This window comes from Chionomys nivalis, chromosome 7 (assembly GCF_950005125.1).
Source record: "Chionomys nivalis chromosome 7, mChiNiv1.1, whole genome shotgun sequence".
Taxonomy (NCBI): Eukaryota; Metazoa; Chordata; class Mammalia; order Rodentia; family Cricetidae; genus Chionomys; species Chionomys nivalis.
In genome coordinates this window covers 80,658,232-80,685,969 of record NC_080092.1, presented here as the reverse complement: position 1 = coordinate 80,685,969, position 27,738 = coordinate 80,658,232, and the positions used below count along the sequence as shown (strand labels likewise).

At 49.1% G+C, this 27,738-nt stretch overlaps 2 protein-coding genes across 6 annotated transcripts in view; both read left to right on the top strand.

Moving 5' to 3' along the window:
* The window catches only part of Stat5b (signal transducer and activator of transcription 5B), a 69,515-nt gene extending 56,253 nt beyond the window's left edge, over positions 1–13,262 (top strand). For all 3 annotated transcript variants that reach the window (XM_057774019.1, XM_057774020.1, XM_057774021.1), the window contains 7 exons: positions 2,294–2,500; positions 4,079–4,173; positions 4,363–4,493; positions 5,480–5,650; positions 9,987–10,038; positions 10,292–10,396; positions 10,852–13,262. In XM_057774019.1, coding sequence (XP_057630002.1) covers positions 2,294–2,500; positions 4,079–4,173; positions 4,363–4,493; positions 5,480–5,650; positions 9,987–10,038; positions 10,292–10,396; positions 10,852–10,978 — 888 coding nt within the window. In that variant the 3' untranslated portion in view covers positions 10,979–13,262. The remainder of the gene's footprint in view (positions 1–2,293; positions 2,501–4,078; positions 4,174–4,362; positions 4,494–5,479; positions 5,651–9,986; positions 10,039–10,291; positions 10,397–10,851) is intronic.
* Positions 13,263–21,118: 7,856 nt separating this feature from the next.
* On the top strand, positions 21,119–25,349 carry Ghdc (GH3 domain containing). Of its 3 annotated transcripts, none has more exons than XM_057775318.1 (9): positions 21,119–21,211; positions 21,562–21,811; positions 22,094–22,215; positions 22,343–22,844; positions 23,236–23,428; positions 23,516–23,587; positions 23,660–23,793; positions 24,264–24,349; positions 24,594–25,349. In XM_057775318.1, the coding sequence occupies exons 2-9, from the start codon at positions 21,574–21,576 to the stop codon at positions 24,810–24,812; spliced, it is 1,566 nt and encodes a 521-aa protein (XP_057631301.1). In that variant the 5' UTR covers positions 21,119–21,211; positions 21,562–21,573; the 3' UTR covers positions 24,813–25,349. The 3 variants fall into 3 exon arrangements, with proteins under 3 accessions (XP_057631301.1, XP_057631302.1, XP_057631300.1); XM_057775319.1 differs by having other exon boundaries at positions 21,119–21,294; positions 22,343–22,703; XM_057775317.1 differs by having other exon boundaries at positions 21,119–21,294.
* Positions 25,350–27,738: the final 2,389 nt, after the last annotated feature.

Genomic DNA, 27,738 nt, shown 5'->3' with positions numbered 1-27,738 from the left:
AAAAAAACAAAAACAAAAAATACATATATGCTACTGGGATTTTATTCTGCACAAATATTATGGATGTGTTATGTAACAAGAGCAGTATGGCCTTGTTTGTCATAGCTAAGGATGGGAGGCTGATAGATAGATGCCCATCCGTGGGACTTGGCAAATATTGGTCTTCTCTGTTGCAGAATATTTAGCAACCATAGAAGAAAGTGAAGAATTTGCCAGGGAGTGGTGCATCCCTATATTCTCAGCACCTGGGAGGCCCAGATAGGAGGATAGATGAACTCCAGGCCTGCCTGGGATACATAGCAAGACCCTCTCTTCAGAAAGCAGGAAAAGGAAAGGAAGAGGAAGGATTTCTTTTTAATGCTTAATTGTCACATTAAGACTGTACATATTTATGGCATACACGGTTACATTTTGATTTACACATACATCGTGTAATAATCAGGGTAAATAGCATATCCATCTCCTGAACGTATATCATTTTCCTGTGCTAAGAACACTGAGGGGCTAGAGAGGCGGCTCAGGTGTTAAGAATAGTTACTGCTCTTGCAGAGTACCAGAGTTCAGTTTCCAGTACCATGTCAAGTGGCTCACAACCCTCTTTAACTCCAGCTCCAGAGACTCTGAAACCCTCTTCTGCCTCCATGATCACCTACATACACATACATATACATGTGCACACAGAGACAAAAAAGGAAAAAACATAAAAGAAAGAAAAAGGCATTGGCAGTCCCCTAACTGGGCATGGTAACTCACTCCTGTAATCCTAGCATTTAGGAGGCACAGTCAGAAGGATCCGAAGTTGAAGGTCACCCTCAGCTATATATTAATATCAAGTTCAAGACCAGATCGGGCTGCATGAGACCCTGTTTCCAATAAATTAAAAAGGGGAACTGGGAGATGACTTAGTAAAATGCTTGCCATGTAAGTTGGAGACTTGAGTTGTTATATTTTATATGTATGAGTGTTTTGTCTGCGTGTACATACGTGCACCATGTTGTGCCTATATGGAGGCCAGAAGAAGGCATCAGATCCCCTGGAATTAGAGTTACAGATGATTGTGAGCTGCCATGTGGGTGCTAGGAATCAAACCCAGGTCCTCTGCAAGAACAGTCAGTGTTCTTAATCACTTGAGCTATCTCTCCAGCCCCAGTAATGAATTAAAAAATAGAAAGTAGAAATCTCATGAGGAATGTCACCTGAGGCTGACCTCTGACCTCCACATGTGCGCTCCACCCCCAGTCCCTCAGAAAGGGAACGTAGAGCCCGGCAGTGGTGACCTTTAATCCCAGCACTCGGGAGGCAGAGGCAGGTGGATCTTTGTGAGTTTGAGGCCAGCCTGATCTACAAGAACTAGTTCCAGGACAGGCTCCAAAACCACAGAGAAACCCTGTCTCGAAAAACGATAAAAAGGAAGAGGAAGAAAGGAGGAAGGGAAAGAGAGAGTCCCCTCTTCTGACTTTTTAGAAACATATAACTGCAGTCACGTGCTGTGTGATGTGAACACCAGACCACATTCCTCCGGCCTAATTGCACCTTTGTAACTCGTTGACCAGTTGACTGGCTGGAATGAGAAGCAATTTATTAAAAGTTCATATGCTAACCTATTTATCAATAAAGTTGCCAACTAGAAAATTTCCACTCTTCCATGCCAAGTTGCTTCACTTGGAGCTAGAGTTCTTGGCAGGTGTCAAGGGCAAGAGTTACACTTGCAGCCATGTATGTTGTGTGTGCCCATTCCTTCTGTGCTCACTTAGAAAGCCAGTCTTGTTCTGCTGCTTTCTTTCTTTCTTTCTTTCTTTCTTTCTTTCTTTCTTTCTTTCTTTCTTTCTTTTTTTTTTCGTTATGGTGTCTCATGTAGTGCACGCTGATCTCAAACTCTGTGTAGCAGAAAATGACCTTGAGCTCCTGACCCTCCTGGGTGCTGAGATCACAGGCATAAGCCACCACTACTGTTTTCAATATCTAAACTTCCCATGAATCTAGACCGTGAGCCACAACTTGGCAATGCTTTGTTCTGACGATGCTCATTAGGACCAGAGTCAGACTGCAGGGCCGGCAGCTCCCAAGCCAGCCCACCAAACACGAGGTGGGCCTCTAGCTGTTTTGTATGTCAGGACAACAAAGCAGAACCTTGTGTGTCTCTCAGAACTGGACATCCCACGAAAGTCTGACTGTGCTCAGGTTTGGCAGGACAGATCTTTCTAAGTCTTTCCAGCCATTGCTGCCTTTCTTTTGCTGCTTGGGAGAATCAGTCATGCAACTGTTCTCTCATGCTGGCTTCTTGCCCTCTCAGGGCAGGGTGCCATTTGCCGTGCCTGACAAGGTGCTGTGGCCACAGCTGTGTGAAGCGCTCAACATGAAATTCAAGGCCGAAGTGCAGAGCAACCGGGGCCTGACCAAGGAGAACCTGGTGTTCCTGGCCCAGAAACTGTTCAACAGCAGCAACAGCCACCTCGATGACTACAACAGCATGTCCGTGTCCTGGTCCCAGTTCAACCGGGTGAGCGGCCGGCCGCCAGTCACTCTTACTCCAATCTTTCCACATGTTGGCCTGCTGGAGTTTTCCTGCCCTGGGCCCCTGTTCTTCATACCTTCTCACAAACTTTACCCCGAGTCATAGAAGCATCTGTGCAGATGGATAGTTCACAGGCAGTGGGGCTCACACAGTCACACCTTTTCATGGTGTGAGCAGGACCTTGCTTGCAGTTAATGTGTTTCTTCCGCCATGAAGGAAACGGTATAGCAAGCCCTGGCCAAGCCCCTTCCCCAGCTCTGTCCCAGCAGATGTGGAATGCCAGCTCAGGCTTCCGGGGGACCCGCAATCCCCTAGAAGGGGGTATGGACAGAGAATCTGTTTCCTTTGGCATCCGTCAAATCTGTGATTGTGTCTGGATCTTTGATTTTTCAGTTAAATTTCTCCCCCCGCCCCCATATGTTCTCACCCCAAAGTTTCAGATGCCCTTAATTCAGAGAGTTCGTGGCTTCTGAGTCTTTTGAGTTGTTCTGTGCTCACAGCTACTCATATCAGAAGCAGGCCTCAGTAACCTGTCTTTGCCATTGTGGTGAAGCCCCTGCCTCCCACAGAACCTGGTTACTGTACTTGTCTGATAACTACTGGGAGAGTGTGTGTGTGTGTGTGTGTGTGTGTGTGTGTGTGTGTGTGTGATGTCAGCATCTCTGTGGCTTCGTGTGATCTAATTCAGGTCAGATCTTCAAGCCCACCCTGCATCTTGTTAAAGTATTGGCTGTGATTCATAGCAGGTCTGAGGTGGACCTGGGAAAATGTGCATTTCTCAGAATCTCCCAGGGGATGCTGGTGGTGTTTGTCACAGGCCACACGTCAGAAATGGCCCAAAGCAAGTCCACCAAATCTAGCTGGGGGTGTAGCAGGGTTCTTGGGGGGTTGGTACCAGCACTGTGACTTTTACCCCTTGCTTCTCCCTTTCCTCTGTGGTCTGTCTTTAGGGCTGTAAGACCAGCTGGTGAAAGGCAGGCTGGTCTGGACATTTGCCCTCTGACAGTGGAGATGTCTGTAAGCATCCTGTGCTGCCTGTCTATAAGCACAAGCCAGGATTGGACAGTCTGGGAAGTTGAAGCCACATCTGCCTTCCCCATACCTCTTCCACGCACATTTTTAAGAGAATCTGAACAAAGGCAATAAACCAAGTCAAAGTTGAGCTTTCTTCTTCTGGTAGCAGGGTCCCCAGGATTCAGTCTTGTCCTCTAGGCAACTGGGTCCTCAGAGCTCAGTTCTATCCTTCTGACAGTTGGTCCTCAGAGTCCAGCCTTATGCTTCCGAGATTACTGTTCCCCCTCCTTGCCCTCTTGTTCTGTGTAACAGAGGGTGGATTCACATACGCCAAGGCCACTGAGTCTTGTATACTTTCTAGATGGCGTCTAGATTTAACGTTAATTTAGAACAAGCCAATCCGTAGCAGGCTGCGTGTGGAGGATCTTTCAACAGAATACAGGGCCAGTATCTTTACAGCAAACTGTAAAGTGCCACTGTCATCCATGCAGCTGATCTTCCAATGCTCACTCTGGTTTTCTTCCTGTTCACTGTTTTGTCTCCAACCAGGAGAATTTGCCAGGACGGAATTATACTTTCTGGCAGTGGTTTGACGGTGTAATGGAAGTGTTAAAAAAACATCTCAAGCCTCACTGGAATGACGGGTGAGCATCCCCATGTATTGCTTATTTTGCGTATTTATTTTTATTATATGTTGTCAAGGTTGGTCTTGAGCTCAAGCAATCCTCCTGCCTCAGTGCCCCAAGTAGCTTGGGCTGCAATCATCTGTTAGTCAGTACTAGACTACAAAAGTTTTCTCTCTGGCATTGTTACCCTCTGACTCTTTGATCCAGGGCTATCTTGGGTTTCGTGAATAAGCAGCAAGCCCACGACCTGCTTATCAACAAGCCCGATGGGACCTTCCTGCTGAGATTCAGCGATTCTGAAATCGGAGGCATCACCATTGCCTGGAAGTTTGACTCTCGTGAGTGCCTCTCCCTTTTGGCGACACACTTTGGCTTTATGTCCAAAGTTAGCTGCTTTTGTCAAAGAATGATTTTAATCCATCCTATTGAGAGCATAGTTTGCTGGGGTCAGTCCTCATTACAGGAATCGCTAACACAACCAGGACACAGCTGCTCGGAAGGCGGCCTGTGAGCAATCTTATTATGGGAAATGCTGAAGCACGGCTTAGAATGGGCAGCGGGCAGAGTCGCAGCCACTTCCCTTTTGAGATGTCTGCCTCATTGTTACTCAGCCTGGAGCTCCTTCCAGTCATCTGAACAGTAATAATACGATAGCTCCATGATTTCCTAATTAATGTAAGGTGTTGCCACCGAACATTGTCACCCAGGAATGTCCCTTCTTCAGTCCGACCCTTATGGCAAAGCACAGTAGCTTGCTAGCTTGTGTTTTGTGGTTTGAAGAGTCTCCCAGCTTGACCAGCTCCTAGGCTCTCTTGGCTGTGGGTGTGCCTCCTAGAGAATAAGACTGGAGTCCCTAGGAGCTACTTTTCTCTATTTTATTATTTTGTATATGGGTGTTTTGCCTGCATGTTTGCCTGTCCACCTCGTGTGTAGTTCCCAGAGGCCAAAAAAGGTCTTAGGATGCCCTGGAAGTGGAGTTATGGATGATTGTCAGCCATCATGTGGGTGCTGGGAGTCAAACCCCAGTCCTCTGCAAGAAAAAGCTCTATTAACTGCTAAGCTGTCTCTCCAGCCCCAAAGCTATTTCTCTTAGACCGGGAGGACTCTACTTGATCTTGAGCCCTCTGGGCTCTCTGGATTTCTGAGGAAGTGACATATGTGCCAAGACTTTCAAGAGATCCCCGTCTATACCTGTGGCTGTTTGGGCATGAATATTTCTGTTGGTGTGATTTTAGTAAGGGGCTTGAATTTTAAGTCTGTGGATTTTAAAATCTCGCATTCAGAAATCATGGTTAGAATGTGATTGTTCTGTTTATTGATTTAGAGGAAAGAATGTTTTGGAATCTGATGCCTTTTACCACTAGAGACTTCTCCATTCGGTCCCTGGCTGACCGTTTGGGGGACTTGAATTACCTCATATACGTGTTTCCTGACCGGCCAAAGGATGAAGTATATTCTAAGTACTATACACCAGTCCCATGCGAGCCTGCCACCGGTGAGTGTCCATCTGCGGTGGCTTTTGTACCGACTTTAGTTTTGGTTTTGAGTTTTTGGTAGTATGTGTGTGTACATACATGTGTATATATGTGTACATGGGTGTATACATGGATGGGCAAATCTCTTTCCTGAATGAAACCCAAACAACACCCCACTGGTATTCAAGAAATACCCAGGGCAGATGTGAACCCTATGCAGTGTTTGCCAGTGACAATGCCTCTGCCTCCTGGATGCCAGAGATTAAAGTTATACAACACCACTCCTGGCCAAAATATTCCATGTTATTGTAAAAATAGTAGGAAATAACACAAATTTGTCAGCAAGAAAGGCATCACGCACAAATGGAAGTTGACAGCTCGGCAGCATCCTTCAACATTCTGTAGGTGTGCGTTCTCTTCTCCCCCGGGAACTTGGGAGCTTCTTATGTGGAGGCTGCAGCCTGGTCAGAGAAAGAAAACAGCAAGTGAGTCGACAATGCTGTGTGTTTACTTAGCAATGGATACCCTGAAGGGCAATAGAGCAAAAGCGAAGGGATGGAGGAGTGTCGGGGCGCGGAGCATCATTTCTCTAGCTTGGCCATGGGAGGCTTCTGAGGAAGCGACATGTGAACAGACCTGAACAAAAGAAGCTGGCTTTGCAAAGACAGAGAGCGACATCCTAGGCAGAAAGAGCAAGTACAGCTGGGATGGCCGAAAAGCTCCCCAGAGCCAAGGAGGCTGTTTCCAGCCAAGCAGGAAGCTGGTGTAGGAGCTGAGGCCAGGGTGAAAGGTCAAGCCATGCATGATCCTTTGTGCCCTGATTTCATACACACGTACACACACACTCGCATGCATGGAGTTACAGGTCAGAGCTGGGTGGTGGTGGTGGTGCACCCCTTCAATCCCAGCATACAGGAGGCGGAGCCAGGCAGATCTCTGTGAGTTTGAGGCCAGCCTGGTCTACAGAATGAGTTCCAGGACAGCCAGGGCTACACAGTGAAACCCTGTCTCTAGGAGGGAAGGGGGTGGGGGGGGGTGAAGAGTTACAGGTCAGTAATTCATTCATGCTGTGTCATCTTCACGATTGCACAGGATTCCATTCCATAGATTCTGTACTGTATTCAAGGGTAGCTAATTAAAATTCTTATTTATTTCATTTTCACTTATGACTGATACTAAAATAATCTAGCACAAGTATCTTGCTCAGTTATTTCCTTAGGATAAATTTCTAAGCAGAATTAGATAAAAGGGCATATGCATTTAAGCTTTTAGACTCGCCTTTCCAAAACTGCCTTCAAAAGGCCAATTTCCCTTTCCCCACAGATATCTGTCAGACATCTGCTTCCTTGTCCTCTTGTCAACCACAGATTAGCCATCCATTTCATATCTGCCAGTCTGGTTGGTATAAAAATCATACCTTATAGATGGATGGGCGGTGGTGGCGCACGCCTTAATTCCCAGCACTCGGGAGGCAGAGGCAGGCGGATCTACGGATCTCCATGAGTTCGAGTCCAGCCTGGTCTGCAGGGACAGTTCGGGACAGCCAGAGTTACACAAAGAAACCTTGTCTCAAAAAACAAAAATCAGACAAATAGAAACTGCCTTATAAGTCTTCCATGTATTTCTGATTCTAAGTAACCTTCACATATGATGATAATTTCAGAATGATACATAGTAGCAGCAGCTAGCCTTTGCTGAATGCCTCTTTGTGCCTAAACATATTTCCTATAGTATCTGTCTTAGTCACTGCTCTACTGCTGTGAAGAGACACTGTGACCACGGCAAAAAGAAGGAAAGCATTTAACTAGGGGCTTGCTTACAGTGTCAGGAGCGTAGCGGCATGCGTGGACCTAGAGCAGTAGCTGGGAGCTATATCCTGATCTGCGGGCAGAGAGAGACTGGGTCTGGCATGGAATTTTGAAACCTCAAAGCCCACGCCTCCTGTCTAAGGGTTTCTACTGCTGTGAAGAGACACTGTGACCACGGCAGCTCTTTTTTTTTTTTTTTTTCGAGACAGGGTTTCTCCGTAGCTTTTGGTTCCTGTCCTGGAACTAGCTCTTGTAAACCAGGCTGGCCTCAAACTCACAGAGATCCGCCTGCCTCTGCCTCCCGAGTGCTGGGATTAAAGGCGTGCGCCACCACCGCCCGGCCCACGGCAACTCTTATACAGGAAAGTATTTAATTGGGTGTCTCACAGTTCAGATGTTTAGTCCATTATCATCATGGTGAGACATGGCAGCCCACAGGCAGACATGGTGCTGGAGAAAGAGCTGAGAGTTCTACATCTGGATCCTCAGGCAGCAGGAAGAGACTGCCACACTGGACCTCACTTGAACACGTGAGACCTCAAAGCCCTCCTACAGGGACACACCTACTCAACAAGGACACACCTCCTAATAGTCTGCTCCCTATGAGCCTATGGGACCATTTTTATTAAAACCACCACACCTCCTAATCTTCCACATTCTAATATATATGGGGGGAGCCTTCTTTTTTTTTTGGTTTTTCGAGACAGGGTTTCTCTGCGGTTTTGGAGCCTGTCCTGGAACTAGCTCTTGTAGACCAGGCTGGTCTCGAACTCACAGAGATCCGCCTGCCTCTGCCTCCCGAGTGCTGGCATTAAAGGCGTGCGCCACCACCACCCGGCTGGGGGGAGCCTTCTTATTCAGACCACCGCAGTATCTCATTTAAATCCTTGAATCAGTTCTATGAGGTGTGACTGTTACTCCTGTTGTACATAAAAGGAAACTGAGGCACAGAGAAATAAAATAATTCACCTCATGGCTGGGGTGTGGCCAAGCCAAGGTTTCAGCTTACCTTAGCTCCTGAACCTAGATTCTTCAGTCACCATTTGTAAAGTTTGTGTTCCTTCCTTAGTTTCCTCTTGAGGTTACAGTTTTACAGAGAAAATAGGCTTACCTGAGGCTGAGGAGATTATTCAGTCAGTAGATACATGCTGTGAGTTTGATACCTGGAGCCCACGCTTTAAAGCAGAGTGACACACATTTGTAATCCTAGCATGGAGGAGGCAGAGACAGGTGGATCCCTGAGGCTTGTTGGCCAGCCAGCCTAACCTACTCACTGGGCTCCAGGCCAGAGAGACACCCTGTCTCAAAAATTAAAAGAAAAAAAAAGGTGGGTGATTGGTGCCTGAGGAAAGATGCCCAAGGTGTCCTCTGTCCCCAGCATGCTCAGGCACACCCCCATTCTTACACGTATGCACATTCATATGCATACACTTGAACATGTATATATATACACACAAGAAAATTTGTAATCCTCTATTCATATATTTATATAGAAAGTATTTTCTGTTATTTAAGTTTCATTTCCTCAGGTGATTTCCAATCTATCTGCCTTTTGCCTGTGTGTGTGTGTGTGTGTGTGTGTATGTGTGTGTGTGTGTGTGTGATGCACACCTATGCTATGGTGCAAATGTGGAAGTCAGGACAATTCTTCTTCTATAGTGTGGGTCCTGGGGATGGAACTTGGGTTATTGAGCTTGGTGACAAGAGCCTTTACCCACAGAGCTATCTTACCAGTTCCAACTACGATGTTTTGTTTATTTTTATTCATGTGCATTGGTGTTTTGTCTGCATGTGTCTGTGTGAGGGTGTCAGAACTGGAGTCACAGACAGTTGTGAGCTGTCATGTGGGTGCTGGGAATTGAACCTTGGTCCTCTCGGTGCTCTTAACCACGGAGCTATCTCTCCAGCCCCTGACTATGAATTTCTAAAGCTTATCTTTTTTGATCAGGCCTGTAGGCCCAGGCATATAATCTCAGTTGGGAGGCTGAGGCAGGAGGACCCAAAGTATAGCACCTGCTTGGGGTAGAGAGTGAGTTCAAAGCCATCATGTTCAATTTAGTGAGACACTGTTTCAAAACCAAGAGTGAAACTAGGGCTGGGTACACAGCTTAGTGGTAGAGCTTTTGCCTAGTATGAGTGATGGCCTAGGTTCAGAAAAAGAGTCAGACATAGTCACAAACTCCTAAGGTAGAGGCAGGCAGATCTCTGAGTTTGAAGCCAGCCTCAACTACGTGGGGAGTTCCTCACCAGCCTTGCCTTGTGAGATCCTGTCACAAATGAAAGAAAAAAAAAAAAAGAACAAACCTTATTTTCACAAATATTTAGTACCAGCAGTTGACTAGATGCTCATGGAAGTATTTGTCTTCTCGGTGTGATCTTTCTGGATCACATCAACCCACCTGGAAGGCGACTGATTTGTCCAGCAGGCCTTCCAGCAGACAGAAATGTTACATGCCATGTCATGTCCTGAGTTAAGATTAGGTGGCTTTGGGTTCCTGAGGGAGGTGTCCCCGAGGACACCAGTTTACATTGCTCTTCTCCCCGGCAGCAAAAGCAGCGGACGGATACGTGAAGCCGCAGATCAAGCAAGTGGTCCCTGAGTAAGTTGTCCAGGGCCCAGCTCTGTTCTCCTGGTACCTCTTCCCCCAGCACCCATCACTCTCTGCTGCTGAGTCCAGCATCCCTAATCCCTCTGGTAAACCCAGTTCAGCCTTTGAGAAGGAACCGAGTTCCATTGCACCGTGACCAGGCCCCTGGGGTCCAACCTCCTATGTCCTGAAAAAGACGCAAAGATGTCCTCAGTCCCCTCCTCTAGTCCACGTGGCTGAGACTGTGTTCTGATTCCTTCTACAGGTTTGCTAATGCATCTACAGATGCGGGGAGTGGCGCTACCTACATGGACCAGGCTCCCTCCCCAGTAGTGTGCCCCCAAGCTCACTACAACATGTACTCACAGAAGTAGGTCACACTCTTGGGGGCATATGGGGAGGTACTGGGGCATTGGACTCAGGCTGGACTTCCTAAGGCCGGGAAGGGGCGGGGGGGGCGTCAAAGGAATTTGAAGATTCTCTGGATCTGACCCAGCCTAGGCCCAGACCATGGTCTGTGGGAGGGGGAGATTCTATCTAATAGCATCAGTGGCCATGAGCAATGCCTTGGCTTGTCTTCTCTGAAGATGGAGATTTACCACTCTGTTTAAGGATGGGGTGGAGTTCGGAAGTGGGCAGCTGGGATGGGTACTGGGTGTCTGCAGACCTAGCCAGCAGAGGCCTCTGACTGTATGGGGGGGGGGTCTCTCCAGTGAGGGCCTAGGAGGAAGGGACAACCCGGATCTCTCCCCTGATGGCTTATGGGGTTTCAGGTGACCTCTGATAACCTTTGGTCCTCCCCTTCATCTGTCTTTCCCTCTGAAGCCCCGACCCTGTCCTCGACACCGATGGGGACTTTGATCTGGAAGATACTATGGACGTGGCGCGGCGCGTGGAGGAACTCTTGGGCCGGCCCATGGACAGTCAATGGATCCCTCACGCACAGTCATGACCAGACCTCGCCTCCTGCAGCTTCATCGTCCTCTTGGAGGAACTTCTCGTGGATGTTTTAATTCCATGAATCGCTTCTCTTTGGAAACAATACTCATAATGTGAAGTGTTAATACTAGTTGTGACTTTAGTATTTCTGTGCATAGTGGCACCAGTGAAGGGAGCGTGCGTGAGTGTGTGAGTTTGCACGTTGTGTTTTTCCCATCCCTTGCTGTCCAGTCTAAGCCGCAGTTACCATGGCAGGGGCCAGGCTTGTTTTTACCTTGTGCAAAAGGCAGCGGGTTCCTGAACTCTGGAGCCTGGCCATGTGTCTTAAGGGTGGCTGAACTTTGACACGTGACTGTTCAAGTAAGAGAAGGACAAAGAGAGGAAAAAGCACCTCCTCTCTGGGGAGCCTTCGTCCCTCTGCCAGGCAGTCCATAGTCCAAGCAAGCTATCATCGTCTGCACCTGTCTTCTGAAATGCAGATGACTGTTCTTCAGGAAGAAAGCCAGTGCCTCACATGTCCCCGTCCCCTTTGCACAGACGATGGACCGGGAAGCTGTATAGAGTGTTGGGGCAAGGGTGGCACAGTTTCTGGGTGGGTGGTGGCTGTTTCCACCACTTAACCCATCTTAACGTTGGCTCCTTGTCCTCTGCTTCCTCCATCTCTCTGTTTCTAGAGTCGCCTCTCAGCTTCTGTGTGTACTCATGTGGACATGTTTATCAATAGTGGAAAGGAAGGAGGGTCACCCAGCTCGGAGCTTACAGGTGCCTGCTCTCCAGCGTGGGGTGGTGTGCGTAGTCCTGGCTCCAGACACTGGGCGTAGCCCCTCAGTGCTACCCTCCCCCACTGTGTTGTGGCAAGGCCACACCTGCATTACCCAAGGCTTTTCTAGAAGCTTGTTGATAATGGCTTTCTGCAAATGTCCAATGGTGTTTTTGTCTCTAAACCGGGTCTTTTTATGTTTTCCCCCATTTGCACCCTAATTTGACATCAAATTTCTCTCTTCCGGTATTGAGTCCTGGGTCCTCTGTACCCAGGTCACCTCTTTTCCCTTCAGTGTCACATGGTAGGAACTGTGACCTGCACCTGGGGCAGCCTGCCAAGCAGGCAGCCGTCCCTCCAGGGTGCTGGGTGCTGTTGGGAGTTAGGGAAACGCAGTCAGCAGGTGTGCTAGGAAGCCTGGTAAGCTGTAGAAACAGAACCAAAGCCTCCGCAGTGCTTTTCTTCCTCTCTCCTCTGTGGTGTCCCCAGAAGGAAGGAAGGGGCTGCAGTGGGCAGGCAGGGAGAGAGGCAAGCAGAGACAGTTACCACCCAGGCCTGCAAAGCCCTCCTTGGCCTCCTCTCCAAACAAGGGCAGAGCCACACCCAGGAGAGGAGGACCCCAAAACCTTATTTTTATACATGCAAGTAAATAAACATATTTTTTTTACAAAAAATAACTTCTGAATTTATCAGTGTTTTACTGCTAAGGAAAATACTCCTGTGTCGTACATTATTTATTGGAAGAAGACTTTTTAAAAGCTGCTGCTTGCCTTGGCTTGGTTTTGTACACTGATTTTTCTATGCCTGGTGGTAGCCTCTTGCCTCAGGTGCTCGCTGGGGATGGAGGAGGTGTGAGGCCCCTCCCTGCCCCCTCAGGAGAAAGCTGGAGCTGCTTGGAGGACTCCAGGCCTACGGGACTCTCCCCCGCCTGTCACCTGGCCTGTTTGTCCCAGTAACCCTCACACGGGTGTGGACTTGACACACTTCTAGACTTCTAGACATGGCCCCAGGGCGTGGGGATAGCAGAGCAGCCTAGAACCCCTGAAAGGTTCCACGCTTACTCTCAAGTTGGGTTGGAGAAGAAGGTGCCAAAAAGTAAGACTTGCACACGGCTGCTTCGCTCCCCTGGCTTTCCCTGGGGCTGTGCCTGGAGATGGGAGAGGCGTTTAACTGGAAGCTGTGTTCCCTGTCTGCATGCTGGGTTCTCCCTTTGCCCCACTCCTACACACAGAGACCAGGCAAGGGCCGGTCTCCACCCACCTCTTGCCTGCTCACAGACACACAGGTGAGTCCGGAAAGGTCTCAGCTTGGGGTGTGGCGTGTGTGGGGCTTTGTAGGGGAGGAAGGAGATTCAAAGTGGCTGTCTCTTACAACAAAAATGCTCTTTTATAATTTTCTTTTTAACATTGTATTTCAGATACATATTTTAGTGTCCAGGCAGATTAGTATATAGCCACCAAAAAGTATTGTGTATAAATTGGAGCAGCCACAAAATTGTGTATTTTATGTTACAATAAAGGCGTCTTCTGAAGGGCAATATTGAGTCCTGTTTGCTTTCCATCACGTGACAAGGGAGGGCGGCTTTAACAGGAAAAGACTTTTGATCCTCAGCGTGGGGGAGCCTGAGATGACAAGTCATGGGCTTTGATGGCAGATGGGGGAGTTGCTCACCTTCCTGCTGGGAAATGTATGGGACACTGGGCCGATATCCATCTCAGACCCTCCGCAAACTCTTCCTGATTGGCAACCAGCCCTAATTGAACGTGTTCCGATTGCTCCCCTGAGCCTGGCCGGAGAACTGTGATGACAGGATGTTGGTTCCTGCCACCCCAGGTCATTATGAAATACAAAAGAACATGAAGGAAGAGCCATGGAAAGCCCGATTGGCCTCCCCCCCCCCTTTTTTTGTGGCATCGGGCCTTAGCATGCTAAGGAAGCTCTCTACCACTTAGCTGTACCCCTTGTGCCCAGCCCTCTTTTTCTCTTGAGACAAGGTCTCAAACTGTCATGGAACTCACTCTCTGCCTTTCTCAGTCTCCAGAGTCATGAGCCTGCATCACCAGCCCTGTGTCGGGGCCAACCCAGGGCAGACAGGAGTTTAGGAAGGAAGAGGCATTCAGCCTGAGGGAGCAGCAAGTGCAGACTTGGGGAAAGCACGAGAGAGCGGGAGCCAAGGCCTCATGTGTGGACTTTGAAACTTCGGTGTGTGGTAGAATTTCCTGTTTGGTGCAGTTTAGGCCGAAACTTCTGCCTGCTCCTCACAAGTTCTCCGGAGATCTTGGGCCAGGGGCCATGCTGTGAGAAGTCTCTTGGATGGGGATGAGGCTACAAGGTGGGGGAGGGGGGGACACGTCAGAGGCCTGGCTGAGTTTGACCCTTGCCTGAATAAGATGCTTGGGGATGAAATCTCAGCAAGTTGGAATGACTAGATTTCCATTCTAAGAAACCCTGTCTTGGGCTGGAGAGTTGGCTCAGAGGTTAAGAGCACTGGTTGCTCTTCCAGAGGTCCAGAGTTCAATTACCAGCAACCACATGGTGGCTCACAACCATCTGTAATGAGACCTGGCGCCCTCTTCTGGCACATAGACATGCATACAGGTAGAACACTATGTACATAATAAATAAATAAAATTTTAAAAAAGAAGAAAGAGCTGGGCTGTGGTGGCGCATGCCTTTAATCCCAGCACTTGGGAGGCAGAGGCAGGTGGATGTCTGTGAGTTCAAGGCTAGCCTGGTCTACAAGAGATAGTTCCAGGACAGGCTCCAAAGCCACAGAGAAACCCTGTCTCGAAAAACCAAAAAAAAAAAAAGATAGTTCCAGAACAGGTTCCAAAAGCTACAGAGAAACCCTGTCTCAAAAAAAAAAGGGGGGGGGGGCTGGAGAGATGGCTCAGTGGTTAAGAGCATAGCCTGCTCTTTCAAAGGTCCTGAGTTCAATTCCCAGCAACCACATGGTGGCTCACAACCATCTGTAAAGAGGTCTGGCGCCCTCTTCTGGCCTGCAGGCATACACACAGACAGAATATTGTATACATAATAAATAAATATTTAAAAAAAAAAAAAGAAAAGAAAGAAAGCCTGTCTTAGTAAGGGTTACTATTGGAAACAACATGAACAAAAAGTCAATTGGGGAGGAAAGGGTTTATTTAACTTAGACCTCCACAGCACTGTTCATTATCAAAGGAAGTCAGGACAGGAACTCAAACAGGTCAGGAACCTGGAGCCAGTAGCTATAGAGGGGTCTTGCTTACTGGCTTGCTGTCAATGGCTTGGTCAGCCTACATTCTTATAGAACCCAGAACCATCAGCCAAGGGATGGTCCCAACCACAATGGGCTGGGCCCTCCGATATCAACTGAGAATTAAAATACACTACAAGCCTGCCTATAGCCTATCGTACTGAGGCATTGTCTCAATCGAGGCTCTCTCCTCTCCAGTGACTCCAGTTTGTGTCAAATTGGCATAAAACTAGCCAGCACACCCTGCTATAAGTTAGCCATGGTGGTACCGGCCCACAATTCCAGCACTTGGGAGATGGAGGCAGGTAGAACAGAAGTTCAAGGCAACTCTTGACTGGTTAAATAACAAGGCCAACCAGGCAGTGCGTGACCTTATCTCAAAAGAATGTGGTGTACGCCTTTAATTCCAGCACTTGGAAGGCAGAGACCAGTGGATCTCTGAGTCTATATGGTCTACAGAGCGAATTCCAGGACAGCCAAGGCTACACAGAGAAATCCTATCTCAAAAAAGCCAAAAAAGAAAAGAGTACTTACTCTCTCGCAGAAGGTCTGGATTCAGCCCCGGGCACCCACATGGCGCCTTACAACCGTCTATGACCCCTGTTCCAGGAGAGTCAATACCTTCTTCTGGCCTCCATGGGCACCAGGCACACACATGGTGCATGCACACATCCATGTAGGCAAACGTTCATACACAAAACAAAAAACAAATGCTTTTTTAAAAAAAGAAAGATCTACTGCGGCTCCAGCGTATGTAGCTTGAAGGGAGACAGAACAAGTTGTGAGGGGAAGTGGGACCATTTCAGTAGTTCAAGCAAGAGAAGGTGGTGTCATCTGGGAACCCACAGCCGTGGGTCTGAAGCGTAGTCATAAAGTTAATAACCATCATTGGAGGATGATTGGAACCTAGACTCAGTCCAAGTTTGAAGCTTGGGAAATGATAATAGAGTTCTATGCTCCTCAAAGGTCTGGGAATTCAGTGGTAGAACCCTTGCCTCTTGCGCTAAAGGCTCTGGGTTCGATCCCCAGCACAAGAAGTATGTATCTTTTTGTCTGAGACAGATGCTTCTCATGGGGTACTGGGGGAACATGGCAGGGAAGAAAGGGAACAGATGGTCAAAAAGGCTCAGAGGGCAGATCTGGGTACATTTTGAAAACACTGTGCTGAGAATGTAGCTCAGTTGACTGAGTGCTTGCCTCGTGTGCACAAGGCTCTGTGTTCAAATCCCAGTAGTACACAAACAGGTGTGGTGATAGATGCTCCTAATGCCAGCATTTGGAAGGTGGAGGCAGGAGGATCAGAAGGACCGTGTTTGAGTCCATCCTGGGGCAGAGACCCTGTTCTGTACTATCCACCTACAACAGCCGTTCTTGGGGGTTCAAACAGGCTTAAGTTATAGCAAGCAAAAGTAAAGGAATAACAAGTAACAGATACATAGCAAACATCGAATCAGGAGTTTTTAGCATCTAGGAGAGATGACGTGAGTAACCTGGTTGAGAGAGCACAAAGAGGGAATATCAAACTGGAGGCTTAAAACCATCCTGCAGAGATGGAGCGGGGAGGCTGAGGCTGTCAAGTGGAGTTCCTGATTGACTGTATTCTCCGTCAGTGAACTTCTGCTTAAAAAATGTAATCTCTCTCTCTCTCTCTCTCTCTCTCTCTCTCTCTCTCTCTCTCTCTCTCTCTCTCTCTCTCTCTGTCTCTCTACCATGGGATGACTATTGGAAATGGTTTCTCCCTGTAGCTGTTCTCAAGGATTTGATGTTTCTAGTATGGGACTGTTTTGTTCTTCTTCAGCCTCTCCATCTCAGAGCCAGGGAACCAGCCTGCCCAGCACACGGACACACATACACTCACCCTAATAAAATGCTAAGTTTTAAAAATATGTACTTAATTTTATGTGTACGGATGTTTTTCCTGCATGTATTTAAGTGCACTCTTGTGTGCCTCATGCCTGTAGCAACCAGAAGAAGGCCTTGGATTCCCTGGAACCAAAAAGAAACTGAACCTGAGTCCTCTGCAAGAGCAGCAAGTGCTCTTAACTGCTGAGTCATCCCTCCAGCCCCCACAAACATTTTAGAAGTGTAAGCATGGACACTTTCTAGATTGTGCCATGGAACCAGTATTGTCCTAATGCCAAAACCAGACTAAGACATCACAAGACCAACATGACTCATGAATATGGACGCAAACATCCGGAACACATGCTAGCAGATGGAACTCATCAACGAATTAAAGGAACCAAGCATCACCAACCACAAAGTCAGAGTTATCTTTGTAAATGATTTGGAATGAGCTTAGTGTATGAAAGTCTATTTGAGTATCAATAGAATTAAAAATAAAAAAGACAGAGAGGTGAGTCAGTTGGCAACATGTTTACGGCAGAAGCATAAGGACCAGAGTCTGAACCCAGCACCCATGTCCTGTCAAAAGCCAGGTGTGGTAGCACATGGCTCTTCTTCCAGGGTTGGCAAGGTAGAGACAGGGTCTATGGGGTTGCCTGGCCAGACAGACTAGCCCAATCGGTGGGCTCCAGGTTCAGTGACTATCTTCTAAAAAAAATGGAGATGGAGACTAGTGGGTGAATGCCCAATATTGGTCTCTGGCCACTACACACATGTGACTCACATACTCATGTACACACATACACACACTTGGACCACTTTGGTGGTGCACACCTGTAATCCCAAAGGGAGATAGGAAGAAAGAAAGAAAGAGAAAGAAAGAAAGAAAGAAAGAAAGAAAGAAAGAAAGAAAGAAAGAAAAGAGGGAAGGAAGGAGCAAACAAACAAAGGTAGAAAGAGTTGACTATGACAGCGCATGCCTGTAATCCTAGCATTCAGGGACTGAGACAAAAGGATTGTGAGTTCAAGGTTAATATGAACTGTGTAGCAAGACACTGTCTCGAATACTTTCCCTTTAAAAAAAAAAAAAAGGAGAGATGAAGGGCTAGAGAGATGGCTCAGTTGTACTGGCTGCTATTCCAGAGGTCCTGAGTTCATTTCCCAGCAACCACACGGTGGCTCACAACCATCTGTAATGAGATCTGGTGCCTTCTTCTAGCAGGCAGGTGTACATGCAGACAGAGCACTGTATACATAATAAATAATTTTTAAAAAAGAAGCCGGGTGGTGGTTGCACATGCTTTTAATCCCAGCACTCAAGAGGCAGAGGCAGGCCGGTTGTGGTGGCGCACGCCGGTAGGATTTGCTGAAGGAGGCAGAGGCAGGAGGATCACGAGTTCGAGGCCAGCCTGGGCTACACATTTTGCCGGGCGGTGGTGGCGCACGCCAGCACTTGGGAGGCAGAGGCAGGTGGATCTCTGTGAGTTCGAGACCAGCCTGGTCTACAAGAGCTAGTTCCAGGATAGGCTCAAAAGCTACAAAGAGGGCTGGAGAGATGGCTCAGTGGTTAAGAGCACTGCCTGCTCTTCCAAAGGTCCTGAGTTCAATTCCCAGCAACTACATGGTGGCTCACAACCATCTGTAATGAGGTCTAGTGCCCTCTTCTGGCCTGCAGACATACACACAGACAGAATATTGTATACATAATAAATAAATATTAAAAAAAAAAAAGCTACAAAGAAACCCTGTCTTGAAAAACCAAAAGAAGAAGGAGGAGGAGGAGGAAGGAGGGGGAGAGGGAGAAGGAGAAGGAGAAGAAAGAAGAAGGAGAAGGAAAAGGAGAAGGAGGAGAAGAGAAAAAAAGAAAAATGCTGAATGCTGGTGGCATGGTAGAACACACCTTTAATCACAGCACTTGTGAGTGAAGGAGAGACAGGTGGATCTTTGAGTTTGAGTTAGAGGACAGTCTGGTCTACAGAGTAAGTTCCAGGTCAGAGCTACACTGAGAAACCAGAGAGAGAGAGAGAGAGAGAACAGTATGACCATTTCAAAAGATGCAAAGCCCTGACAGCTCCCATCACACTGGTGAAAAACTTCATGCCCTCACCTAAGATCAGGAACAAAAAATGGAAGCAGCAATCGTGATGCTCCAGGTGGGAAAGCATCATGCTGGCAAGCCTACTCCCTCACTGGTACTAGAGCCTTTTCTGTGAGATTCCAGTGGATACTGAAGATCAGCAGAGACATCCAGCCTCATGGACTGAACAGCTACTGGCTTCTTGGGCCTTCTGTTGATAGATAGCCATTCCTGGACAAGCTGGACCACAGCCCTATATGCCACTCTAAATCCTCTCTCTCTCTCTCTCTCTCTCTCTCTCTCTCTCTCTCTCAGGACTCTGGAGGTGTGGCAGGAGGATCAAGAGTTCAAAGTCATTCTTAGCTTCCTATCAAGTTCAAAGTCAGCCTGGGCTACATGAGATTCTGTTCTAAAAGAAGGTGGTGTTGGGGAGGGGGTGGAGAGCTGGCCCAATAGTCAAGAGAACTTAACTGCTGCCATTCCAGAAGACCTGAACCTGTCACCCCTGTTGGGTGACTTCAGCTCCAGCAGATCTAAAGCCTTCTTCTGGATTTCACAGGCACCTGCACACATGGTGATATACAGAAACGCATAATAAAAATAAGTATTTCGGGACTGGAGGGATGACTTAGTGATTAAGAGTACTGGCTGCTCTTCCAAAGGACCAGGGTTTGCTCTGTCCCTAGCTGGCCCCTAGAATACTGGCCCTTTTTACCCCTCTGAGCCACTGCCCCTCAGGCCCTGCTAGTTCTGTGCAGAGGGGTAACTGCTATGGTCAGCCGCATCTCTGTGCATTATATCACTCTAGGCCACCAGGTCACCTTGTGGGAAACTTGCCTGGAAATTGATCCCCATTTTGGGACTTTTTACAACGCTTTGGGTATCCTAAAAATAAACTTTTAATTTTCTTTAAAGTAATAGTAAATCAAAACTAAATTAAATTGTAATACATCTTAAGCTCGTCCTGAGAAAGCCCTTATCATCTCTGAACATAGATACAGTTAAGAAAATAAAAATAATAAAAAAAAAACTGTACACAGTATCAAAGGACCAGGGTTCAATTTCCAGTTCCCACATGGCAGCTCACAACTATGTGTAATCCAGTTCCAGGGGCTCCGACACCCTCACACAGACACACATGCAGGCAAACCACCAATGCACAGGAAATTAAAATTAAGATAAACTATTTAAATATTTCAAGTGTGTTTTCCTGGAGATAAAGTCAGTGAGTAAACTCAGTCGCAGGTAAATTGACTGCACTATCTATGACAAACCGTGCTATGAGGTCATCATAAGGACTGACCATTGGGTAATAGACTGTGCTTACTTGTCTGTGTAAAAGGGCGAGGTCTGTGAGATTTCTTAGCAGACTGCCTATGATACGGGTTTAACAATTGCTTTGTATTGTTTTGTTTTTTCAAGACAAGGTTTCTCTGTAGCTTTGGAGCCTGTCCTGGAACTAGCTCTTGTAGACCAGGCTGGCCTCGAACTCACAGAGATCCGCCTGCCTCTGCCTCCCGAGTGCTGGGATTAAAGGTGTGCATCGCCACCGTCCGGCTGTTTTTCAAGTTTTTGAGACAGGGTTTCTCTGTGTAGCCTTGGCTGTCCTGGAATACTCTCTGTAGAGCAGGCTGGTCTCGAACTCACAAAGATCCACCTGCCTCTGCCTCCTGAGTGCTGGAATTAAAAGTATGGCTCACAACGTCTGGCTATTGCTTATTCTTTACGGCAGGATCTGGCTATGTAGCCCAGAGGAGTTGACAACCTGCTCGAACCATTCTTCTTCCCTGCCTCCCAAATGCTGTGTGCCCGCTGCACCCTGTAGGATTTTTTTTTCTTTCTTTCTTTGAAAGACAAGACCTCCAGGTGGCCCCAGCTGGCCTTGAACTTGTTACACAGTTAAGGATGACCTTTAACTCCGATCCTCTTGCTGCCAAATCCGAGGCCTGGGGTGACAGGTGTGCACACAAGCACCTCCACAGCTGTGGTTTTCAGACGTTCTCAAGTCTGAGCCTGCTCCAGGATGGAGTGCAAACACTCTTACCACACACCTTCCTTTCTCTTTCTTGGTGATCCTGCTACCCTGGCCCTGATTCCCTCATCTGCCTACCTGAGCCAGCGTCCAACTTGTCAGCCTGTAGGTGACCTGTTCCTTTAAGAGCACCCCCCTCAGCTCCGCCCAGTCAGGCCGGATTTCCTGTCCCAACCCTGCCCTTTAAAGTTATCACTCCAACTTTCTGGCACGCTGGGTACTGAAATCAGAGACACTAAGGGATCCTGAGGGATACCTGGGGTACTGAAAGTGGGCAGAAGTGGGCTGTGACAGGTGCATATATACCCAGGACTCCGGGGGAGAGGGGACCAAGCCAGGGAAGATCCCCGAGAGAAAGTAAAGTCACTTGGGAGTGGGTAAGATGTCCTACGTTTTGCTCAGCCCTCTCTGTGCCTGCTGAGGGGGAGCTGCTGAGCTGCTCTTTCAGCTACAGGGCTAAGGAATCGAGGATGTCTGTCATAGGACACTGGACTGACAGACATATTGCCTTTTCCAGACTGCGTGCCCAGCAGGGTCCTGGCTTTCTCCCTCTGGCTTCTTCCTCAGCTTCCTGTGTGCAGGGGAGTGTGGGGGGACAACATGGTTATCCCCTCGGGCCCCACTCTGTTCCGTTCTTCTCCCAGGAGCTACTGGAGATGCTGCTTTGGCTGCTGCTCCTGCTGCCCCTACTGGCCATGCTGTGGCAGCAGAGGCCCTCCTGGCTGATCCTCCTCCGACATCAGGTGGCCTGGCGGGTCCTGGCCTGGGAGGCTGCCTGGCAGCAGCGAAAGCTGGAACAGAGCACACTGCGCGCGGGCCAGAGCCAGCAGCAGGCCCTCGTGTGGTGTCTGAAGAGAGCCCAGAGTTCTTGCTGTCTCCCCCGGGGGATCACAGGTGCGGTTCTGACACCTGGGGGAAGTGACCCAAAGAGAAAGAGCACACACACACCAGAGTCTAGAACCCAAAGGCCCGGTTCATTTACTACCAATACTCTGTGGCCTGGCCCAGAGCCCCACCACAGCTCACACCTGATTCTCCTGTTAAGATGGATTTTCCTTTGCTGGGTCCTGTACTAGCCCTCACCCCACTTTCCAGACCCCTCCTGCGTTCCTTCCTGGAGGGTCTCCACATTCTTCTCACTTCCTGAGGAATTTCTGGTATTTTGGGGGGCTACAGACATGAGCACCTTCCGGAAGCAGCTCCCACTGACCAAAACCAGCCAAGTCCAGCAGGAAGAAAGCGAAGAGCAGCTCCTGCCCCCTACCGCACCCCAGTACCACCAAGAGGCTTCTCTGCAGGTAAACAGAGGCACCCCCACCCCACAGCAGCAAACCCTTATCGAAGGATGTACACAGAAGGCCCACAGTAGTAGCTGGGTCTGATTCTGAAGTCTAAATAACAGTCTATCTTATTTCATCCCTCCAGGTCACCCTGTTGGGTCTAGTCACCCTAAACAAGGCCTACCCAGAAGTGTTGACTCCAGGAAGTTCTGCCTGTGTTACCCCTACATCCCCATGGCCCGGCTCTGTCCCCTGGCTCAGGCATGCCTTGGGCCGGGTAAGCCCCCTCGGATCCAAGGACACTCGGACTCTGCTACTGGAGGCACTGATGTCCCCAGGGCTGAGGGCACTGGAGGCAAGGACTGCAGTGGAGCTCCTGGATGTCTTTGTGGGCCTGGAGGCAGATGGCGAAGAACTAGCTGAGGCCATAGCATCCGGGAAGCTAGGAACACCTCTCCCCAGCCGAGCCGCTGAACTACAGGAAGCATTGGAGCAGGGACCCCGAGGTTTGGCCCTTCGGCTCTGGCCAAAGCTGCAGGTGGTGGTGACCTTGGATGCAGGAGGCCAGGCAGAAGCTGTGGCTGCCCTTAAGGCCTTGTGGTGCCAAGGGCTAGCCTTCTTCTCTCCTGCTTATGCTGCCTCTGGAGGTCAGCTTGATGCGGGGCTTGGATGCAGGTGGGGCTGGGGGCAAAGGTCACACAGCTAGCTATTGTGCGTCCAGCCGCCTATCTTCTTGAATCCTTCTCAGTGCCTGGGATGGTGTGGGTTACTAGCGCTGACTGACAGCTGAGCATGCCAAGGTTCATTGAGACCTAGCATCTCACACAGACTCGGGTGGTACCAGGATTTGCTTTCAATGCTGATCCTTGTGGAACCACGGCATCTGTGCAGGCTAGACCTGGGGGGTATCCTGAAAAGCTGGAGCAGGAGGACCAGATGCTCAGAGAAGCTGGGCCTGTGGTCCAGAATGAGGCATTGCTGTCTACTGTTGCCTAGCAGAAAGGAATGTGGTTAACAAGATTTTTTTGTTCTCTATAGGGGTGATGGCCCTAAACCTGTGGCCAGAGCAACCCCAAGGATCCTATCTTCTGCCCCCTGGAGTCCCCTTTATTGAGCTGCTTCCAATCAAGGAAGGAACCCAAGAGGAGGCAACCTCCACTCTCCTTCTTACTGACGTCCAAAGGGAAGAGGAGTATGAGTTGGTGCTGACTGACCACGCCAGCCTGACCAGGTGATCCCTACTGGCCCCGTCACCTCTGATGTCCTGCCCTTGGGAGGGGACCACAAGTTCACTCTTCTCCCTAACCCCACTACTCAGGTGCCGCCTGGGAGATGTGGTCCAGGTGGTCAGTGCCTACAATCAGTGTCCTGTGGTCAGGTTCACCCGCAGGTAGGTGACCCTGGGGATGCCGAGGGGCTGCCCCTGTCCCTTGGGTCCACTCCCTCCTCCTTCTTCCCTCAGGCTGAGACAGACCCTGAGCGTTCGAGGAGAAGTTACTGATGAGAATACCTTCTCTGCGGCCCTGACCCAAGCAGTGGGGCAGTGGCCAGGGGCCAAGCTGTTGGACTATGCCTGTGTGGAGAGTGGCATTCTGGGTAAGCATTTCTAGCATTGGGTCTGGTTATCCCCTACCCATGTTCACCCTGACCAGAGACATCTAGGAAGGGATTCAACTCAGTCTTCTCCACTGCTCCTAACAAAAGTTCCTCTCTGTATCTAACTCCCCTCCCATGCCTCCCAACACAGCCTCCACCTTTTTTTTTTTTTTTTTTTTTTTTTCAAGACAGGGTTTCTCTTTGTAACAGTCCTAGCTGTCCTGGAGACCAGGCTGGCCTTGAACTCACAGAGATCCGCCTGCCTCTGCCACCACTGCCCGGCTCCACCCATTTTCATTCCTGACCTTTCTCATACCCAAGTGTTGGGTCTAGGTTCCCCTCTATTTGCTACTTGTCACTGAGAATCGCCCCCGCCCCCGTGAATCTTAGAATAGGGAAGATGTGAAGGCAGAGGCTCTGGCAGCCACTTTGTCCTCAGGAACTGTGTGTGCGGGTGGCTTTGTCCTCAGACTCCTGTGATGGTTCTGCCCCACACTACGAGGTGTTCGTGGAGCTGAGGGGCTTGAGGAATCTGTCGGAGGAAAATCGAGACAAGGTAAAGGATGACACGGGGTCTGGTTCAATCTCTTTTGCTCTACAAGTTCTCCCAGTTGTCATGGAAACAAGGGAGTTCAGGGAAAGGGGTACCAAGGAGGGGAACCCTTCTTCAGGGAATCTGGGAAGGGAGCATGGATCCTTGAACACACATTTCTATACCGAAGTCCTGCGTGCAGGTGGCCTTGGGCACAGGCATACACATGCCACTGCAGGGCAGTCTTACTGTTGTTTCCTGCCCCTAGCTTGACCACTGCCTTCAGGAAGTCTCCCCTCACTACAAGTCCCTGCGGCGCCGGGGCAGTGTGGGTCCTGTCAAAGTCCATCTGGTTGGACCAGGGAGCTTCAGAGTCCTCCGAGAAGCCCTAGCAGCCTGCCCCTCCTCCTCCTTCCCTCCTGAAATGCCTCGGGTCCTCAGACTCAGTCACCTGGCCCAGCTCCTGCAGAAAAGGGTGATATCTTAACCAAAGCAGCTGTTGCCAGACTCCCCTTTGCCACCTGACTCTTCCCTCTGGGGCGTCTCCAGATGTTGAGTCCTGGACCAGACATCACATAATATTGGCCCATCAGAGCCACTGAGCCCTTAGGAGGCCTTAGATGCATTGGCCACTTTTAAGGTAGAGGCTTTGGGCGTACAGGGGAACCCAGCAGTGCCTATGACCGTCTCCCTCAGCCTAACTTATATGACACTGATGAGGAGCTCTGATACACCCTGGTGACTTCCTGTATCTTAACCTCTTATGTGCTTGACCAGGGTACAGCATGGTTGAAAACTGTAGGTGATGCTCCCAGAGGGACTCCTTAAGGAGCGGGGAGCGAATGAATAAAGACCTCGGCATCACTGTCTCCTGGTCTGAGGTATAATCTTGCACAGTCTCCTGAAAGGAGGAGGCTGGCCCACAAGAGTAAACCATTGTCCAATACTCTTCCTGTCAGCTCTCCTCCCTTCCCTCCGTCCTTCCCTCCTTTGCCCATTTTATCATTTGGCTCCCTGGATCCACTCCCAAATAAAATTCTTTTTAAAATATTGATGTATTGATTTTATGTTATCTGTGTGTGCCTACGTGTTTATGTGCACCGTGTATATGCAAATGTCTCCAGAGGCCAGAAGAAGAGAGTGAGTTCATTGAATCTGGAGTTATAGGCAGCTGAGAGCAGCTATGTGGGTTCTGGGAACCAAACCCAGGTCCTCTGTAAAAACATCCAAGGACTGCCAGGTGGTGGTGGCGCATGCCTTTAATCTCAGCACTCCAGAGACAGAGGCAGGTAGATCTCTGTGAGTTCAAGGCCAGCCTGGTCTACAGAGTGAGTTCCAGGACAGGCTGCAAAGCTGTACAGAGAAACCCTGTCTCAAAAACCCAACCAAGGGCTGGAGAGATGGCTCAGCGGTTAAGAGCACTGACTGCTCTTCCCGAGGACCCGGGTTCAATCCCCAGCACCCACATGGCAGTTCACAACTGTCTGAAGATCCAGTTCCAGGGGATCTGACACCTTCACACCAATGCACATAAAATAAAGTTAAATAAACCATTAAAAAAAAAGCCAAGCAAACAAACAAGAAAACTCATCAAGGACTCTTGGCTACTAAGTACATTTCTCCAGGCTGTCAAATAAAATTCTCATACCCAGATTCTGGGTGCTGCTTTAGGAATGTAATGTGGGCACCCTGCTTCAGCCACAGCCTGGGCTCCCAGCCAGCCACCCTTCTCTCTGCCCTGAGTTCCAGAACTTACACCTCTTCTGCACACTGGCTTAGGTTAGTCCCAAGAGTGTGAGTACGTAGGAGCTTCTGGAGCCTCCCGCCATGGCTTAACACAAGCAGACAGATGCACCCCACCGTCCCATCCCCCACCCTGAAGGTGAAGGAGCTGTTTGTCACCAGCTTCACCTGGTTTCAGCACTGGTCTCCTTCCCGGCCTAACCTGTACAAATCACTTCCACGATGAGAAAGGAGGAAGCTAAACTTCAAGTCACGGAGTGTCATAGTAAGAAGGAGCCTCAGAGCTCCTTGCAGAAAGTGCCCATAGCAGCAAGGAAACTAAACTCGAGGCTGGGAGGCCAAGACCTGCAGCTCCTCCCAAGTCAAGGGAGATTAGCATGCAGCTTTCAGTTCTGCCTCTGAATGTTTCTCTGTCTTCCCATGTCCCCGCCCTTGGGCTTCTCCCTCTTCCATAGCCAACACCCATCGGTCTTCCAATGACTGCCCAGCCTGGCACCTAAGGCCCTGGAAAACGTGACCCAACTTAACTCTCCCCTTAGTTCCATAGAAACTATGAGACCCACACCCCATGCCGTGTGAGCCAAGCACTGTCAAATCTTAGCCTTTGTTCACTTTGTCCCTTCTCAGGCATAATCTGTCCCCTTACCTACCTAGTAGAAGCAACTTGTCAGGCCAAGCCTTTGAGGGACACCCCTGTCGCACTCAGAAGAAAGTGACTGTCAGAAGAAAGTGTTGTTGGTTCTGAGTAGTCCTTTCCCTCCATTAAATTATCCTTGAATTAAATTATCCCCAGATTTGTGTGCTCCTTGAAAGTGGGGACATGGTGGCTGTGGAGATGCTTACAGAGCACTTACTGCTTTTTTTTTTTTTTTTTTTTGGTTTTTCGAGACAGGGTTTCTCTGTGGTTTTGGAGCCTGTCCTGGAACTAGCTCTTGTAGACCAGGCTGGTCTCGAACTCACAGAGATCCGCCTGCCTCTGCCTCCCGAGTGCTGGGATTAAAGGCGTGCGCCACCACCGCCCGGCTGCACTTACTGCTTTTGCAGAGGACCTGGGCTTGTTTCCCAGCACCATAGTGGCTCACTACCGTCCATAACTCCAGTCCCAGGGAACCTAAAACCCCCTTGGCATTCACGGGCACCAGGCACACATGCAGTATATATCCGCATACACAGGCTAAGAAAATGGGGTCACAGTTGGGCAATGGTGGCACACACCTTTAATCCCAGTCACTCGGGAGCCAGAGGCAGGTGGATCTCTGTGAGTTCAAGGCTAGCCTGGTCTACGGAGTGAGTTCCAGGACAGCCAGGGCTACACAGAGAAACCCTGTGTCAAAAAGGAAGAAAATAAGAAGAAAGGAAGGAAGGAAGGAAGGAAGGAAGGAAGGAAGGAAGGAAGGAAGGAAAGAAGGAAGGGACAAAAAGAAAGAAAGAAAGAAAGAAAGAAAGAAAGAAAGAAAGAAAGAAAGAAAGAAAAAAAGAGTGAGTGAATCACTCCCTAGGCACACTGATGTCACTGTACCCATGCAGAATTGATCTACATCAAGAGCTCCTTAAAAAGGCCCTGAAGGAGTTTGGCAGGTGGCATGAGTCCTTGGCAAGTGGATGAATTCCATCCCACACCCATCACCCTCATACCGGGTTCCATGATGGTTCAGTCCTGGAGAGGGCAG